Genomic DNA, 17,303 nt, shown 5'->3' with positions numbered 1-17,303 from the left:
CCTAGTGAATTCTCTTCCTCCTCTCCCTCCCCGTCTGCCTGGATGTGTTCCCAGCCGCGTGGAGGATGTTCTGCGTGCGAGGGCAGCGCCCGGACGAGGCCTCCCTGCTAGAGGTGGACTGCTGCTGCTCAGGGCTCCGCTCAAGAGGCGCTGTAGTTCTCCTCAACGGCCAGCAGGGGTCGCTGTTCCTGTGGCACGGCGGTAAAGCGCACGCCAGCTCCCGCGAAGCGGCCAAGAGAGCTGTGGATCGCCTCAATCAAAGGTAAGTCTTTAATTCTGCTAAGGCTGTTGTGAAGGGGGTTGTAGTGATGTAATGACGGGGTTTATTCTTGGTTACCATGGTACCGGTTTAGTTCCTCATCTGTTCAGTCTTCAATTGTTTTTGTTATGATTGTTACCATTTATGTTATTTTAGGAACTTTAACAAACAAACATACGATTTAGTAAATGTTAAACAGAAAGTGTGTGTGTGTGTGTGTGTGTGTGTGTGTGTGTGTGTGTGTGTGTGTGTGTGTGTGTGTGTGTGTGTGTGTGTGTGTGTGTGTGTGTGTGTGTGTGTGTGTGTGTGTGGCCCCAGCAGCCTAAAGGTCCTTGTGGTAGAGGAGGGATCAGAACCTGCTGAGTTCTGGACGGCCCTCGGAGGGCAAGACCGGAAGGCCTACGACTGCATGCTACAAGGTACACACAAAATAACACACACAGCCTCTGTGACACATATCAGGGATTTAAAGTTACCTAAATTTCCACATACACACACACCTACACAAACACCAATACCTACACACACCTCCGACTGACCGTGGGGGTTATTCCAGACCCTGGGAAGTACAACTTCACGCCGCGGCTCTTCCACCTGAGCGTCCACGACGGCGCCTTCCAGGGGGAGGAGCTTCAGAGCCCCGCCCGCCTGCCGGGGGTCACCATGGCAATGCCGTTCGTCCAGGAGAGCCTGTCTTCTGCCCTGCGGCCGGGTAAGGGCCCCTCGCTCTCTCTCTGTGTGTGTGTGTGTGTGTGTGTGTGTGTGTGTGTGTGTGTGTGTGTGTGAGATGTAGAGCAGCCTCTGACATGTTTATGTACTCAAACGTTGATTGACGTGTACTATCCCCGCCAAACATATTTCTTAAACACGGTCAAACACACCCTGGATGTCACAGCTCCAGCCCGCTCCGTCTTTAACCCCGCCCTCTCCTCTCTCCACCTCCAGCCTGGTTCCTGCTGGACAACCGCCTGGAGGTGTACCTGTGGCAGAGTGGCCCCGCGGCGGACCCTGGGAGCGCCGCCCCGGCCTGTAGCCGCGGGGCTAACGCACGGCGCTGCGCCATGCAGACCGTGCTGCAGTACTGCAGAGGTGACTCGGACCGGCCCTCTCCTGGTGACGGGGCGTGGGAAGGAGCCTTTGGTCGATTTGTAATCCTGATTGTTGTTGTTGTTGTTGTTGTCCAGAGTTGAACCCCAGGCGCCCCCCCATGGCCTACCTCATCTCCGAGGGAACGGAGCCCCTCACCTTCACCAACGTCTTCCCCCACTGGGAGAGGAGGCCCAGCACACAGGTAGCCCCCCCGCCCAGTCCTCCCAGTACACAGGTACCCCCCACGCCCAGTCCTCCCAGCACACAGGTACCCCCCACGCCCAGTCTTCCCAGTACACAGGTACCCCCCACGCCCAGTCCTCCCAGTACCAGCACACAGGTACCCCCCACGCCCAGTCCTCCCAGTACACAGCTACCCCCCACGCCCAGTCCTCCCAGCACACAGGTACTCCCCACGCCCAGTCCTCCCAGTACACAGCTACCCCCCACGGCCAGTCCTCCCAGTACCAGTACACAGCTACCCCCCACGGCCAGTCCTCCCAGTACCAGCACACAGGTACCCCCCACGCCCAGTCCTCCCAGTACACAGGTACACCCCACGCCCAGTCCTCCCAGTACACAGGTACCACCCACGCCCAGTCCTCCCAGTACACAGGTACCCCCCACGCCCAGTCCTCCCAGTACCAGCACACAGGTACCCCCCACGCCCAGTCCTCCCAGTACCAGCACACAGGTACCCCCCACGCCCAGTCCTCCCAGTACACAGGTACACCCCACGCCCAGTCCTCCCAGTACACAGGTACCACCCACGCCCAGTCCTCCCAGTACACAGGTACCCCCCACGCCCAGTCCTCCCAGTACCAGCACACAGGTACCCCCCACGCCCAGTCCTCCCAGTACCAGCACACAGGTACCCCCCACGCCCAGTCCTCCCAGTACACAGCTACCCCCCACGCCCGGTCCTCCCAGTACACAGCTACCCCCCACGCCCGGTCCTCCCACTGAGGGACAGAGAGTGACCGTATGGGAGCCTCGAGGCCTGTAGGAGAGCCTATACAGGCCTGTGGTTCAGCAAAGAGGTAGATGTTGTCATATTGTCAGAGACCGTTTTGTAGTCCTCTTAATGACACAGCGAGGTTGACCCTAAGATAACTGCTCTTGCTTGAATCACCATTTTAATCTTTTTTTTTTTTAAATCCTTTGAATCCTTAAGAAGTTACACTCATCCTATTCCACGTTATCTCGACTGATATAATGTACGACATTCCCAACGCGCTGATGAACGCTGCGGCTCTCGGAGAGCCCTCCTCTGATGCCGGTCTGGCTGTGCCCCTGCAGGGGGACACGGGGCCCGCCAAGCTGGTCCTGGTGCAGGACGCGCTGGCCCAGCTCCCCACGGCCCCCCACGCCGCCGGGGGCTTGGTGCCCGACGGGACGGACCCCCAGCCCCAGGAGGTCTTCCTGCCCGACCACGACTTCCAGGTAAGCGCGTGTGGCACCGCCTTGCACTTAACGTCAAAGAGTCAACGGGAGTCGTCGAAATGCTGAATGGTTTCGGTTCATCTTAGTTACGCGCAGGGAGAGCGTTTGACGTGAACCGAGGGACGTCCTGTGCCGTGTGTGAAGTTAAACCGCCTCATTTTAGCCAATCGGTGAACGCTCAATAAACTGCCTTAACGAGCCTTGCATCAAAGGGTTAATCGAGGGTTAGTCGAACCTTGCCAGGTTATATTATCCCTGTTTGATAACGCTCAAACAATGCAGGGCGTTGGAGAGGTTTAGGGTCCCTGACACTCAGATTCGGGGTTCCCACCCCACTGTGGCGGTCTAATTGTACCTGACCAGATCACCCCCGAACTTCTGACTGCTTCCTCATCACACGTATCTGAAGTAAAGAGGAAGGAGCCCTCTGAGTGAGGGACAGAACCGGTCCGAGGCAGTTGACCAGAGTGCAGTGTTGTGTTGATCTGCAGGCCGTGACGGAGGTGGAGCCTGAGGACGACTCGCTGGCCGCCCGGACGCAGGAAGACGTCCAGAAGAGCAAAGAGCTGCTCGTGTAGGAAGGCCTCCAGAAGTGACTGTGACTCCCCAGCAGGGCTCTACATTTGGCATATAAGGGAGAGGTGTATGCTAGGACGATAACCTGCCTTGGCCCAATGGACTGCTTCGCCCCCCATCACCAAAGAATACGGATTATCTATGTCATCTGAGAGTCAGAGATTACCCGATTTTTGTATTTTCTTTTTCTTTCGGAGACAACCATTGTGTGCACATGTTTTCGGTGGCTGTGTGTGTGTGTGTGTGTGTGTGTGTGTTGGTGTTTGTGTGTGTGAGTTCATGTGTGAGTCCTATATAAGTTTGGCACCTAAAAGGCCTTAATGTGTTGAGAGCCAACCGCTCTTCCAGTGTTTCACAGACCGACTTTTTTCTTCTTCTGCCTGAGTTCTGTCCGGGTGAATGGGCTTCCTAACCGACATGGTGTTCTGAAGAGCAATTATTTAAAATGGCAGCAACAAAGATCATAGTCCAAATAGATTTTCTTAAGAAAGTTACATTTATCTGTACAAATCAATGAGAAAAGACAATTCAGGTGGGGGAGAGGGACAAAATAATGATATCAGTAACAAACTGAGCTGAGGACATGACAGAAAAGAGTGCTTACAAATAAAGAAAACGTTAATGAAACTAAATAAAAATGGTGACCGCTTTAATTGTGTCCTCCTGGAATCGTTTTAATGTCTGCGTGACAAACGGCCTTCGACACAACGCTCGTTTTCAATTGCAGATGTAAAATATAAATCCTGCAAGGTTCACACAGAACCCCTGATTGGTCGACGTAAAACGGTCTGCTTGAGAGTGCAGAACGTAAGGCTGTGCTATATCGCTCCTCTTGTGTACGGTGGCCTGTGTGACCAGACCGTTGTGTGTTCTGTGCTGTGCCCATCTGTGCTGCGCCCATCTGGTTGTTGTGTTTTAAAGTCTCACGTCCCCCCCCCCCCCCCCCCCCCCCCCCCACGACCCTGGAGGGCATTTAGCACTAGTCACGCTTGGAGTGGCAGGTGCACATGCTACAATAACAGGCCCTACGAGCAACGGCACCTCTTCCCTGCCTCCATGGGCTCCCGACATACTGACACATCCTGCATTGCCTGCGCTGCGGCCGTTATACCATATCTGTAATCACTAGTACCTTCTCTTTCACTGCCTTCCCCTCTCTCATCATCTCCATACCATCTGTAATCACTAGTACCTTCTCTTTCACTGCCTTCCCCTCTCTCTTCATCTCCATACCATCTGTAATCACTAGTACCTTCTCTTTCACTGCCTTCCCCTCTCTCTTCATCTCCATACCATCTGTAATCACTAGTACCTTCTCTTTCACTGCCTTCCCCTCTCTCTTCATCTCCATACCATCTGTAATCACTAGTACCTTCTCTTTCACTGCCTTCCCCTCTCTCTTCATCTCCATACCATCTGTCATCACTATAACTTTCTCTCGCTTCTCACCTCCTGATGCAAACACGTCCACACCCTCCATACCGTATGTAATCACTAATGCTTTCACTTTCACTACCATTCCCTCTCCTTCCATTACTCGTGACTCTAGAAGTGAACATCCATACCATCTGTAATCACTTGCTTTCACTCCCATTCACATCACCCATCACCTTTTTGAAGTGAAAGTCCATACGATCTGTTATCCCTATTGCTTTCACTCTCCTTCCCATCACGATCACTTTTGAAGTGAAAGTCCATACGATCTGTAATCACTATTACTTTCACCACCTTTCCCTCGCTTAATACCTCCTGATGCAAACACGTCCATACCATCTGTAGCTATTCACTATTACTTTCTCTTCTCTGTTCACTACCCTTCCCTCTCCCTCCCCTCGCTCATCCCTCTCTAAGTGACCGTCTTTACCCTCCCCATTAGTTGTCAGCCCCCTCCCTGCTGTGAGCCGACCTGGGCCATGTTAGGGAGCAGGCAGTTCTGGTCCCCGGGCTGGATTAGGCGGACTAAGCCCTCCATGTGACTGGGAAAGGCCCCTGTGCAGATCGGATTAGGGCCCGGTGCGATGGGCAGGAACCAGAGGCCGGGTATCAGGGAGCCAGTGGAGCAGAGAAGCAGCCATAAAACCCCCGACACACACACGCATGCACGCGCATACACACGCACACACACTCTCTTTGTACTGCCAAAAGCCCTCCGAAGCTGTGTTGTGGATGAGCGATAATTCTGGAGAACTTTATACAACGATTTAGAAAACAATACGACATTGCTATGCAGCACACAATATGTGACAAGTACGACGGGCAAGGGAAAGTTTCTAACAAGGCTATGAGGGTTAAAGGGGGCGGTTATGATTGTGAAGAGTGCTGATTCGTCCTTGATGAGAAGGATACGCTTGGCTATTCAACACTGTTTGCACTATGAAAGGTCCCGTTACATGCCACCAGGTGTGAGTGTGATTAGCCGTTACACCTTTTAGGCCATAGGGTGGACATGCTATACTTCCTCTGCGTGTGTTGCTATGCCCGTGCCGTGAATTGGCGCGTCCCTCTAAATGGCCTGCTCCCTGTGCACGTCCACGCCCGGAAAGTTCCTCTCGGGCTCGGACGCCATGGCGGCCTCGCGCAGCACGATCATGTGGTCCTCGGCGGCGTGCAGGGATTGGTCGATCCAGTCCATGCTGCCGGACATGTGACAGGCGTTGCGGGTCACCAGCACCAAGTGGCTGACGGACAGCAGGAGGGCGGTGGCTCTGAGGAGGAGGAGGAGATGGAGGAGGAGGAGGAGGTGAGCTGAGGTACCAGACTGACGACTGGTTCATCTGACTTAACCCTTATAGGGGACCTATTATGCTTTTTCGACTTTTTTGACGTATAAACGTTGTTTTAATGATTGATAGTCATGTTTAACCATGCTGAAGTGTCAAATAATGACGAACATGCATTTCGACGTATTCCCTGCTGACAGTCTGGGGTGGCTGTGCAGAGCGTTAAACACTCGGGACAACGTTTGCGATTCACTTGTTCACATTTCCGGGAAATCATCTACGTAGACGCACTCCTGCCGCGCCCCCATATGCCTGGTCAAATCTGCCCGCGCGCGAGCTTCAAGGAAGGTAACCAATCAACACGGAGTTGGGTTGACAAGAGGGGGGCGAGGGGGCGGAGAAGGACGAAATGGAGCGTTGACAGAGAATTCTGAAAGCGCCCAGATGAGAGGAAGAGTTCCCGAAAATCTACAGCGTTTTTTGTGTATGGTCAAACATGGCTATCAATCATTATAACGTTTATAGGTCATAAAAGTCGAAAAAGCATAATAGGTCCCCTTTAAAGTTCCCGTGTTATACCACCAGGTGTGAGTGTGGTTAGCCGTTACAAGCCGTTTTGAAAATCGGACTCTTCTGACATCACAAGTGGGCGTGTCCACCTAGATGTACGCTGGATAGATTGGTCTATCAGAACTACCCAGTGGACTGTAGCAAACGTTGCCCATCTATCCGTCATACATCTAGGTGGACTCGACCGCCTATGATGGCAGATTTTCAAAACGGCTTGTAATGGCTTATCACAGTCACACCTGGTGGTATAATATGTCACCTTTAATTCTATCAGGGCATTTAGCAGACGTTTTTATCCAAATCGGCTTACATTAAGTACATTTGTCAGAAGAAAGAGGAACAACGATAAATCTCTTTCAGTACAGTAAGGATGTTCATAGATCCAAGAGCCAAGCACTAACAATCGCTAGGTTAACCAAGTCCCCGTATAAAACAAAGATAGCCAGGATAAGATGCGACAACTAAGTATGTGTGTACATTAAGTGCCAGGACGTACAACATACAATAAGTGTGTACATTAAGTGCCAGGACGTACACCTACAATAAGTGCGTCCAAGGGGGTGGCTAGGGGAAGTCTAGGTGAACTCTGAACAAGTTAGTCAAGTGAGTAATTCTGAGGCACGTTTTTACCGCTTGGTGTGAAATATTCACCGCACCGAAGGAAAGAAAATGAAGACGCACAGCTGCGACCTTATCTTCAACGACGGTGTGAAAGTGGTGTTATGCTACCCTAAACCAGGGTATAGTGTCCCGTTGTGATAGCAACACCATAGCAATAACTTCCCAGCTGGTGGTTTAAATGTCAATTGCGGCTGCTTAGTGTTTGAAAAACAATTATGGGTCTGAATAAACGAGCGAAAGCGGCAAAGGAGTAGAGGCGATAAGTGAAGGGGCTGCTTTCTAATGAATAATCAGCGGGTTCTTGTTGAAAAATGGGAAACGGGTGGAAAAAGGGGCTTATGTAACTTTTAATTAAAAACTAGACCACTTTTAATTGAGCTTTAAACTTTTCCAGTGGATGAAAAGTTCTATGGCTGTAGGACAAATCACTCAGTCTTTGTCACGTCTCTCTTCATCTCATGAGCTACAATAAATAAACGGTGTTGAAGGTAGAGGTGACAAGAGTCTGCAAGACACCGCGTTAATGAGGCGACCTCACCGAATACCGTTCGTTAAGACGATACAGACACTCTTACTGAGCGGAGAGAGTCCAGCGTAAACAAAGAGCAGGAAAAAACATTAAGCTGAGCTCGAAGTGTTGTTAAAGGGAACCGCTATTCATTCAACGTGATCTGAACTCACGCAGTCTGTGTGTGTGTGTGTGTGTTTTGGATCCTAGACACACCGTTTGCGACATGAACATCCTCACTCGTTCACAACACCAGGGTGAAGGGACTGCATGAAGGGTTGAAAACAAATCGATGATTCAAACATGAACCTGCTGTAAAAGGTGCTCACCTGGCATCCAGCAGGATTGGGTCAAGGGGGGGGTACATTGACCGTACCACGTCATCCACCCTGCGGGGGGGGGGGGGGGGGGGGAACTCGAATTAAAATCACTCGTGGAGAAAGTTGTGGGAATCGCTTGGCGATTGTTATTCGTGTGTGTGTGCGTGCGCGTGCGCGTGTGTGTGCGTGCGCGCGTGTCATCACCTCGGACTGATGCGCTTGGCCACGCTGATGATGTCACTGAGGCTGGCCGGCGCCTTGACCTTGGCGCCCGAGCCCATCGTCATGGCGACCAGCTTCTCCGTCAGCGTGTGGCAGATCTGTTACGGTCGTCAAGAAGGGAGGAATCCAATCAGGACGTTTGGAGACAAATACCGGGTGGGGGGGGGGGTCCCGTTAAACAGAGGGTTGTAGGGGGAGCTCACCTTTAAGATGGAGATGCAGTGAGAAACCAAACCACTGAGAGAGAGAGAGAGGGGGGGAGAGAGGGAGAGAGAGAGGGAGAGGACACCCAGTTAACATAGATGCACCGTTGCATTTTAGCAAAACCCCTCATCCACGGGACACTCCCATTATGAGTAAATGGACTGCAGTTATATAGCGCTTTTAACCAAACCGCTTTACAATATTGCCCGACATCACCCATCATGCACACATTCACACACAGCTCCTCGAGAGCAGTTAGGGTGAGGCGCCTTGCTCAGGGACACCTCGAGCCGGGGGTCGAACTAGCAACCTTGCGGTTACCAGCCAGCCCGCTCCACCTCCTGAGCTTCTGCCGCCATGAGTGACCCGGTGTGTTCGGCCCCCCACTGCTGGGGGAACGGCGGTCACCCGGCGGCAACGCCTTGAGGCCTGGGGATGAAGGGGGGCTACAGGTTTGGACGTACGAGGCGTCCTCGATCCAGTCCTCGTTCTCCAGGATGGCCTCGATGTGCGGGTTGGTGATGACCACGTCGTCCAGCTCCAGCTCCGACTGCTCGCTCTGCGTTTCCATGGCGCCGATGAGATCCACGGTAGGCCTGCGGAACGAGGGGGCCGCGGGGGGGGTATGATGTGTCACTAAGATGGACACCAGTTAAGTGACTTCTTGTCAACGCCAACACCCACTATCCAGAACACTTCACAAACTCGTTCACCCACTCAATCACCCTCGAGGGGTGTCTCAATCAAAACAACAAAATAAATTGTTTGACGTCGTGGAGTAGGATAGAGAGTGGGATAATCCGAGTGGTCTTCGCCACCATTTCCGATAAAAAATGTTTATTGTGTACCTTAGCATTAGATGAGTCGGCTACCCATACCGCTGTAGATGACGTTATACGGCAGAGTAAGTTGGTTACTATAAATGACATGATTGCGTTGAACGTTACCTTACCGTACGAATTAGCTCGGGCTATGTCATGCACATCCTGGAAAGCTAGATCGATGAATGAAATATATCGATAAATCAGCTCTCATGTATCACCGTTTCCCTCGTTTCCCCCTGAAGTAAGGGGGGGTAAAGGGTATATGATGGGTAAGAATCATACGTAAGGACCCGACCGGTACTGACTTGGAGTCAAAGTGCTGCAGCAGGTAGTGGGGGTGGCAGTAGCGGTGACGGCAGACCACAACCAGAGCCACGAGGGACGCCAGGAAGATGGTGGCCAGCACGCTGATGGCCACGATCACCACCGTCTCCATGGTGACGGTGGTGGTCGCCAGGGGGTGGAGGGGGAGGAAAGGTGGGGGACCCGGCACCGACAGTGTGGAAACGGGGACAGCCGGTCACAGCGGTCGCGACTCGGAGGGTCGGAGCTCGGCTAGAGGAACATTAACGCCGCTGTTGGGAGGACAGAAAGCACAGGGCGGCGGGGTTTGTAGGACTAAGGCCAGGGAGGAGAGAACTATAAACCCTTCTCACAGAGCCATCATCGAGGAGAAACACAGATCTTACTTCAGGTTATTGTATGGTGTACGTCCTGGCACTTAAAAATAGTACTTGGCATCGTGTAGCGTCTCATCCTAGCTATCTTTGTTGTATACGGGGAATAGAGATTGTTGGTGTTTGGCACTTGGTTCTTCTTGTTTCTTACTGTCCCGACAGCGATATTGTTCATTTTGCTTCTGACAATTATTGTAAGTTGTAAGTCACTTTAGATAAAAGCAAAAAAGAAAAGCTAAATACCCTCAATTTGAATGTAGGTCTGATCTTTCTAGTTACCAGGGAACAGCTAGAAGCCTAAACCAGCGACAAAAAGCCCTACACCGGCTCTGGTACATCAGAGAAGACCCCTTGTTAGAGTCATGTGCGATGCCTGCGTTTGTCCTAGCGGGAACTCTGTGAAAACGGTTCAGTTTTGTGCACTTCTGTTCGGAGAAGTGGCATTAGCCTGTGAGTTGAACACTTGTAATCACCCTACTAATCCCACTGGGTTTGGAATATGAAATTGGAGAAAAAGGCTCTGTGTGTGCGACACACCTTACAGTAAACACACACTCGTATCTTCATCCGACCAGCCAGGAAGTTCAAGGAACCGAACGTGACCAGGGACCTGCCCTTCATTCACTGCATTACGAACACAACATATCACAAACCCTATGGTTGTAAACATAGTTTACACAAACTAGTGTTTGTGTATATATATATTTGCAAAAAAATGGACTTCCTATATTATATTTAAATATATATTTACCTACATATCTGGACAAGCAGAGCAGCACATTCATTATTCTAGAGATCTATAACTGCAAACAGTTATCCTCGTAAAGTATTATTCAGCAAAACAAAATGAACACAGCACCTACTTGAAGATCGATTGGTCCTCTTCGTTGTGAGTACCTCCTCTATTTAGTCCAGTCCATTGGCAAATAACTGGAGACATAAATGTCCATTTGTTAACTTTAGATGCTCTTCATTCACAAACGACTTTGTTTCTGGTGTTACAATCGAGACTAGCTGCCCTCTGCCCGAGCTAGTCATTCATTAACCTGCCCTGCCCTGTGTGTGTGTGTGTGTGTGTGTGTGTGTGTGTGTGTGTGTGGGTGGGTGTGGGTGTGGGTGAGAATCACACAATGTTAGAGGACATAGCATGGATCAAGCAGGTAATAAACCGTGGTGTTTTAGATTCACAGCCAAACTGTGAGCATAACGTTGGGGAAAAGGATTTAAGAGAGTTGCAGCATTCTTCTAAACCTTCCTTTCTTAACGGATGAATGATTGAAATTCCGCCATGGAATGTGGTAATTCTCTAATCAGATTAATCGCTGTTACATTAGCCCTATTGTCATCAAGTCTGTCCACTATCTCTTTCTTAAAAATGGGACTTTTAGAGAAATTGCACGCCAACATCCAGGCCATCGATGATTTAGCTATTTTTCTTTATAATGGGTAGGCTATTACAATTTTTAAGTGAGTAGGTCTATATCTTGCACCGTTTATTTTGCTTATTTTTGCGACTTTATTATTCACAATTAACAAAGTCTACAAAAGGCTGCAGTACTTTTGTCTTGAAAGATGCTTGTCAAAGTAATTGCCTAATATGATGGGCTATAGTCGAATTATGAAAAATGTAAGCCAATGAAACAACGCTTTATACGAAGCTTTTTCTAACTTTTACGGGCAACATTTATAACTCTAAAATAATTGGATATTTGAGTCTCTGTCATTATAGAGACATTTAGAACAAGACATTTACAACTGTTTCTATGCGCCACAAAAGTGCGCAGTTTAGGCCTATCCATGCAGACGCACTTAATTTCACCAACTTAATGAGGTTATTAATGTTCTCCAAAAATATCCAAACTAAATATTAGCTTTACCTGCAGGACTAACATATAACTTTAAGATAACGACACAGCTAAGCTTTGCATTGATTGAAATAACACGAAATAGATTAATAAAGTTTGACTCACCTACATCTTTTCGGTGTTCTCGCGTCAGGAGACAAAGCGCTTTTCCCGCGGGCGCGCGGAGACGGCACCGACCTCTCCAGACCCGGCACGGGAGCGCGCAGGGCGGACGTGAACGACCGAGGGGTCAGTGCGGTGAGGGATGGTCCACCTTGCCATCATCACCCCCCTTCACCTTTTGAGCACGGTCTCTCTGTTAATGTCCTAAAGAAGGCGGGTCGGTGCATAAGACCAATGTCTCCGATGTTAGGATGTGATATTGGTGTTTCGTTCGTCCGCGCTCGTCAGGATAGACAAGCAGGGTCTACTTTTATTTGAAGGTGGTCGAGAACATACGGATGACTGCGCCCAGGGCAGACGCTAGGTGGCGCACCTTACCAGTTAGAATGGATGATCTACTGTAAGGTTATAACTCGTGTTAGGACAAGGGACACTTGTAGGCCTACATTAAGAGTTAGTAAGATAGTTTTCACACCAAGAGTTGGCTCTGGGAGATGGGTGTGTGAAGAAAGTGTGTTGACTGGTAGAATAATGATCCGCGGTGCGGTGCCTTATCTGTGCTCTGATAAGAGCAGCATTCCTCTGGAATTCCTTCAGGAGGCCATTTCGCCTAGATGTTTCTTCTCACTCACCGTGACTACACCGTGATGGTAACCCACCAGGACACACACACTGACAACAATCACAGTATACTACACGAAGATGGTCACTTTGAAGATGGAAATACACATTTTTCCATCTTCTTGAATATTCAGCCTTAACTAGACTAGTTGGTTTAGCCCTATGTGTGTTTTCCATTGTCGTTGCAACAGATGACCTTCCAAACTGCTTTTTTGTTGTGGATAATTGACTGTCTTCAGTAACTTATTAGTAACTAAAGTATTTAGTATTGAGAAGTGCAATGTTTGTTGTCAGGGAGGCGATTTTTTTGATAAAAACAAAAAAATCATCCACACAATTATTGTTCACCAGTTTGATGGTAGCTTGGCAAGCTTTGCACCTAGCTTGGCAAGCGTTGCACCTAGCATGCAAAAACTTTATCCAGCTAACTTTATCTGGCAACTTTGAGGCTATAAAATTGATACACAGTGAGTCGATACACGGCTCTCTCTCTCTCAACCGGTCCCCATTGTGAGTGTGGTGGAGGGACTGGGTTTGTAGTTTTTAGCCAGGGAATCTGTGTGAGATCCACTTCCTCCCACAGCTCTCTCCTTTCCAACCAGAAGGTGCTAACTGCACAGAGGCACTGTAGTCCCAGACGCTTCCCAACAACCACTACACAGACAACACACTCAACAGCCCAGGCATCAACCAGGTGTCCGTGTTCTCGAAGAGGGAAGCAGGCAGGCAGGCTGCGACACAACAGCTGGCTTGTATCGTTGCTTTGGGCGGTGCACTGAGTATTGTGAAACACACACACACACGCGCGCATGCACGCACGCACACTTGTATTCACATGCACATATGAATAGTACACGCATGTACTCAATCACGCACACGCACACACACAACTTTGTTTGCTACAGGAAGGGTGCAGCCCCTTTTTGTACAAGGTGATTTGAGCAAGCTTTAAATCTGAAGAATTGCCTATAACTCTACCAGTCACGATTATCCTGGCCTCATGTTAGTTGTTTGGCGTCCATGGACCTGGAGAAGGGTTTCAGGTCCACCTGAGACCGGTCTTCAACAGGTGGCAGGATATGCCTTGAGGTTCCAATTCGGTGCGGCACAGTCGTTTCTCATTCCCCTAATTTGTACATTTATCTCCTCGCTCCCAGCACTGATGAATCTATCGCTGGAGGATCCAAGGCTTGGGGGGGAGTGATTAAGTTTGTCCCAAAGTACCTGTAGGTCCTTACTACACACACACACACACACACACACACACACACACACACACACACACACACACACACACACACACACACACACACACACACACACACACACCCACATTTATCAAGGCTGATAGTTTACAGTGTCACAACAATTTCAGTTCATGGAGAATAATTACAAACCGCAAGACCAGTGTGACTAATACTTCTTCTTTGTCCTCGTTTTGTCTAGTGCTAATTATTTTTTTTCCAATTGAGACCCCCAAATCAAAGCGATGGCGGTCTCATATTGCGTCACTGCAGCCTTTTTCTAGTTTTTGGTTTGAGGGGCGGGGCATAACACTGGGAGCCAATCATTGGGGGGGGGGGGGGGTTGGGTCTCCCCTCGACAGCAGAGGTTGGCGGTTGGATCTCTGGTGTGGTCGCTGAAGTGGCGTTTTCATGATTGATGTGTTCCCTTCGTCCTGTGAGGCTCCAGACATCAGTCACGTTGGCGCAGTCAGGCCCTAGTGAGCATATGGAGCTTGTGTTTGGGTTCCAGGTACGGAAACGCTGACAGGTGACTGATCCATCAGGAGCACGTCTCTAAGCCTGCCCAGTGGGCATCACAGCTTTTTTAAAACCCTCCCGCTAAACCCACCTTTAAGAACTATTACGGAAAAAATTGGTTGCAGAAGAGAAAAAAAAACGACATTGAACGGAGAAAAATGTACCGCTTGTAATAGTGTTTGAGGAGAATTCATTCTGAGCTTTTCTTTGCCTCAACAAGGCAGAAGTCATGGTTAGTGTAGGAATGTAAGCAGACAATAAGAAATAACAAGTCCTTACAAATTACCTTGATGCCTTTAGTATGCAGCAAACACTAACGATTTTTTCCATTTCCAAATAGTGGCCGATTTGTTGGGCAGATGCTATTCCTCCATGCAATGTGTTACATGTACGTCGTGTTTGTATATGTTATCATGTGTAAATTAAAAAAACCTATGTGCTTCCTCGTGACGGCGCCATCTATCTCTTGATAGCTAATGTCCCAGGCCATATGAATATGATTTGGAGTGTTTCCCATCGGCCAGGGTCAACACTGCCCTAGTGAATGTTATCATTGATGGATGGGTGGGGTTAACGTGGGCAGCTGACATGGAAACCACAATATGAATAAGTGAAATGGAAGTTAAACTCGGGACGTGTGTGTGTATGTGTGTGTGCGTGTGTGTGCGTGTGAGAGAATGTGTGTGTGCCTACAAAAATGTGTAGCGGCGTGAATGTCAATGAACAACTATTAAAGAACTGTTAGTATTATGAGGCATCTCAAAGACACGCTGAGGGCAACAAATAGACAGTGAGGTAGAGGTAGACCGAGTGACATAAAGTAAAAGAGTGATATATGATTAGAGTGAGATGGAGTTAGATATACTGGGAAAGAGTAAGATAGTTATATATTCTAAGATGGATATTGAGATACAGTGAGATAGACGGAGTGGGATGAAGTTGGAGAGTGAGACAGAGTGAAATAATGTGTGAGTGAGAGTTAGAATACTGAGATATTCAGGTATACTGAGATAGAGTGACATGAAGTTAGAGAGTGAGATAGTTAGAGTACTGAGGTACATACTCAGAGTGAGATAATGAGAGAGTGAGATAGAGTTTGAGTGAGAGTCATCGATCAGCTTTGGCGTGAATGTCTACATTGTTCCCAGTCTATGGCCATTCCCAACAAACCTAACATCCAATTTTACAGTGACGAGCCTCGTTAAGGTCTCTTGACTCTCTGCGTGATGCTTCAATCGGAGGGCGGGAAGCGGAAAGGAAAGACGAGGGAAGCGGACGAGGGAGTGTCACGGAGCGAGGGATTCTCCCAGGAGCTCCTCTCCTTGCACGGGGTTTCCTATAGCCCCTGCGGCGTCACAACGCTTCCACAGCCTTGTGTTTTATAAGCAGCCGAGCGGGAGTTTGAACGAAGCTTACTGGGACTGAGGGACAGATTTAAGGGGTTTGTGTGTGTGTGTGTGTGTGTGTGTGTGTGTGTGTGTGTGTGTGTGTGTGTGTGTGTGTGTGTGTGTGTGTGTGTGTGTGCGCGCGCTTGTGGGGAGGGGGGGAACATCCAAATGTCCTTGAAATTCTAAACAATCCTCCAGGCTTTCAGCCAAAGAGCTTTTCTTGTTTTGTTTGCAGGGCCTTTGTCTCTATATGACATTGTTCCAAATCCCGTTGTTGGCAGAAACACACTTATCATAACAAAAATAAATGTTGTTTATTTATTTATTTGATTATTGCGTTGAAGGCTGTCAGTGACCGATTAAAACCAACATCTTTCTGTTGACAATCTATTTCGATTCTAACATCCACGGGCAACGTGGGTTCACTAAATCAGGGATTGACGTGACGGAGTAGTTCCAATAGCCTACTCATCATCATTTTCACTTCATGTTTGAGTGCGTGTTGTTTTCTCGTGGAGATTTGCGTTCACTTTCCAATTCCCTCTTAAGATTAGACTCCTATAGCAAACCAGTATTGCTTGTTCAGTTATCTGTAGGCCTACAACACATAACCTACACGGAGTCAGCCCCTGAAATGAAAGAGAGCTTTCATTAGCCTTATCGTTCTCCTTCCCTGTTGCCATCGCTTCCTGACCAATGCTCTTCCACAATACAAAAATAGTGCATGGAAATATTCCGTCCGTGGGCTGCATAATGGATCCATTATGATTAGGTTCAATCTCTGCTACACCAGCCATGATCTATGGAATTAAAGTGAGGTAATAAATCGTATGATTCTGATATCATGGTGTGGTGGTCCCGGCATTGTCCCTGATCATTAAAGGGGCGATACAGAGTAAATATTGTATTTCCTGGCTGCGGCTGATGCAGTCTGTATTTGTCAAGTGAGCTTTTTTATTGATGCAGCACGTTTCAGTCGCAAACAGCCATTGAATAAAATCATTGAAATAACCAATTGAGAAGAAATGTATTCAACGTGAAATACATTTGAATCCAATTAAAATGTATATGAATGATACAAATAACTCAAGGAATAGCAATGAACAGATCTTATTACGCCATGCTTGAGTTAATGCATTAGCTCATCATAGAAAGTCACAAAATAATCTTTACATACGGTAGGCCTACCTTTAAAACAGATTTTCAATTACTTTCGAGCAAACATAAATGCAATTGTTGATTGTGATTGTTTGTTTGTTTTTGAAAACTATGATGTCGGCTGTTTCCTCGGCGTATCAAGAGGCCTGTGGGTTTGAGCTTTGAGGGTCCACTGTCCATATTGACAACCCCAAGCAGTGCTGCAGAATATCTCTTCCATATTACGAGCGGTCAGGGGTGACACATCATATATTCGTCGGCACTTCTTGCTTCCCGGCTGTAGTTTTAAGTGACATCGCCCTCTCGCCTCGTACTACCACATCTCTATCCCACCTGAGGTCCCCCGCACTCCATGGCCTCTTGTGCCGTCTCG

At 48.8% G+C, this 17,303-nt stretch overlaps 2 protein-coding genes across 12 annotated transcripts in view; one reads left to right on the top strand and one right to left on the bottom strand.

The window, feature by feature from the left end:
• The window catches only part of svilc (supervillin c), a 28,121-nt gene extending 24,101 nt beyond the window's left edge, over positions 1-4,020 (top strand). For 3 of the 4 annotated variants that reach the window (XM_030347226.1, XM_030347244.1, XM_030347216.1), the window contains 7 exons: positions 55-262; positions 578-678; positions 816-971; positions 1,205-1,348; positions 1,444-1,550; positions 2,648-2,791; positions 3,283-4,020. In XM_030347226.1, coding sequence (XP_030203086.1) covers positions 55-262; positions 578-678; positions 816-971; positions 1,205-1,348; positions 1,444-1,550; positions 2,648-2,791; positions 3,283-3,369 — 947 coding nt within the window. In that variant the 3' untranslated portion in view covers positions 3,370-4,020. The remainder of the gene's footprint in view (positions 1-54; positions 263-577; positions 679-815; positions 972-1,204; positions 1,349-1,443; positions 1,551-2,647; positions 2,792-3,282) is intronic. The other variant, XM_030347235.1, reaches the window with a different exon arrangement.
• Positions 4,021-4,304: 284 nt separating this feature from the next.
• tmem98 (transmembrane protein 98) lies at positions 4,305-12,258 on the bottom strand. 8 transcript variants are annotated; one of them, XM_030347282.1, is made up of 9 exons: positions 12,004-12,258; positions 10,897-10,963; positions 10,571-10,657; positions 9,662-9,931; positions 8,997-9,128; positions 8,532-8,565; positions 8,311-8,426; positions 8,116-8,175; positions 4,305-6,072 (listed from the first exon to the last, which is right to left on the bottom strand). In XM_030347282.1, the coding sequence occupies exons 4-9, from the start codon at positions 9,790-9,792 to the stop codon at positions 5,871-5,873; spliced, it is 675 nt and encodes a 224-aa protein (XP_030203142.1). In that variant the 5' UTR covers positions 9,793-9,931; positions 10,571-10,657; positions 10,897-10,963; positions 12,004-12,258; the 3' UTR covers positions 4,305-5,870. The 8 variants fall into 8 exon arrangements, with proteins under 8 accessions (XP_030203142.1, XP_030203161.1, XP_030203151.1 ...); XM_030347301.1 differs by having other exon boundaries at positions 12,008-12,106; XM_030347291.1 differs by lacking the exon at positions 10,571-10,657 and having other exon boundaries at positions 10,893-10,963.
• Between the last annotated feature and the right edge of the window lie 5,045 nt (positions 12,259-17,303).

This window comes from Gadus morhua, chromosome 2, assembly GCF_902167405.1.
Source record: "Gadus morhua chromosome 2, gadMor3.0, whole genome shotgun sequence".
Classification (NCBI taxonomy): Eukaryota; Metazoa; Chordata; class Actinopteri; order Gadiformes; family Gadidae; genus Gadus; species Gadus morhua.
This window is presented reverse-complemented; position numbering and strand designations above follow the sequence as displayed.

Excerpts from the sequence above, each read along its gene's own strand:
- tmem98 (XM_030347291.1), bottom strand. The coding sequence starts at position 9,792 with ATGGAGACGGTGGTGATCGTGGCCATCAGCGTGCTGGCCACCATCTTC. Across the intron at positions 9,129-9,661 it reads CTGCAGCACTTTGACTCCAA|GCCTACCGTGGATCTCATCG; the intron begins GTCAGTACCGGT and ends CTCGTTCCGCAG. Across the intron at positions 8,566-8,996 it reads GACTGGATCGAGGACGCCTC|TGGTTTGGTTTCTCACTGCA; the intron begins GTACGTCCAAAC and ends TCTCTCTCTCAG.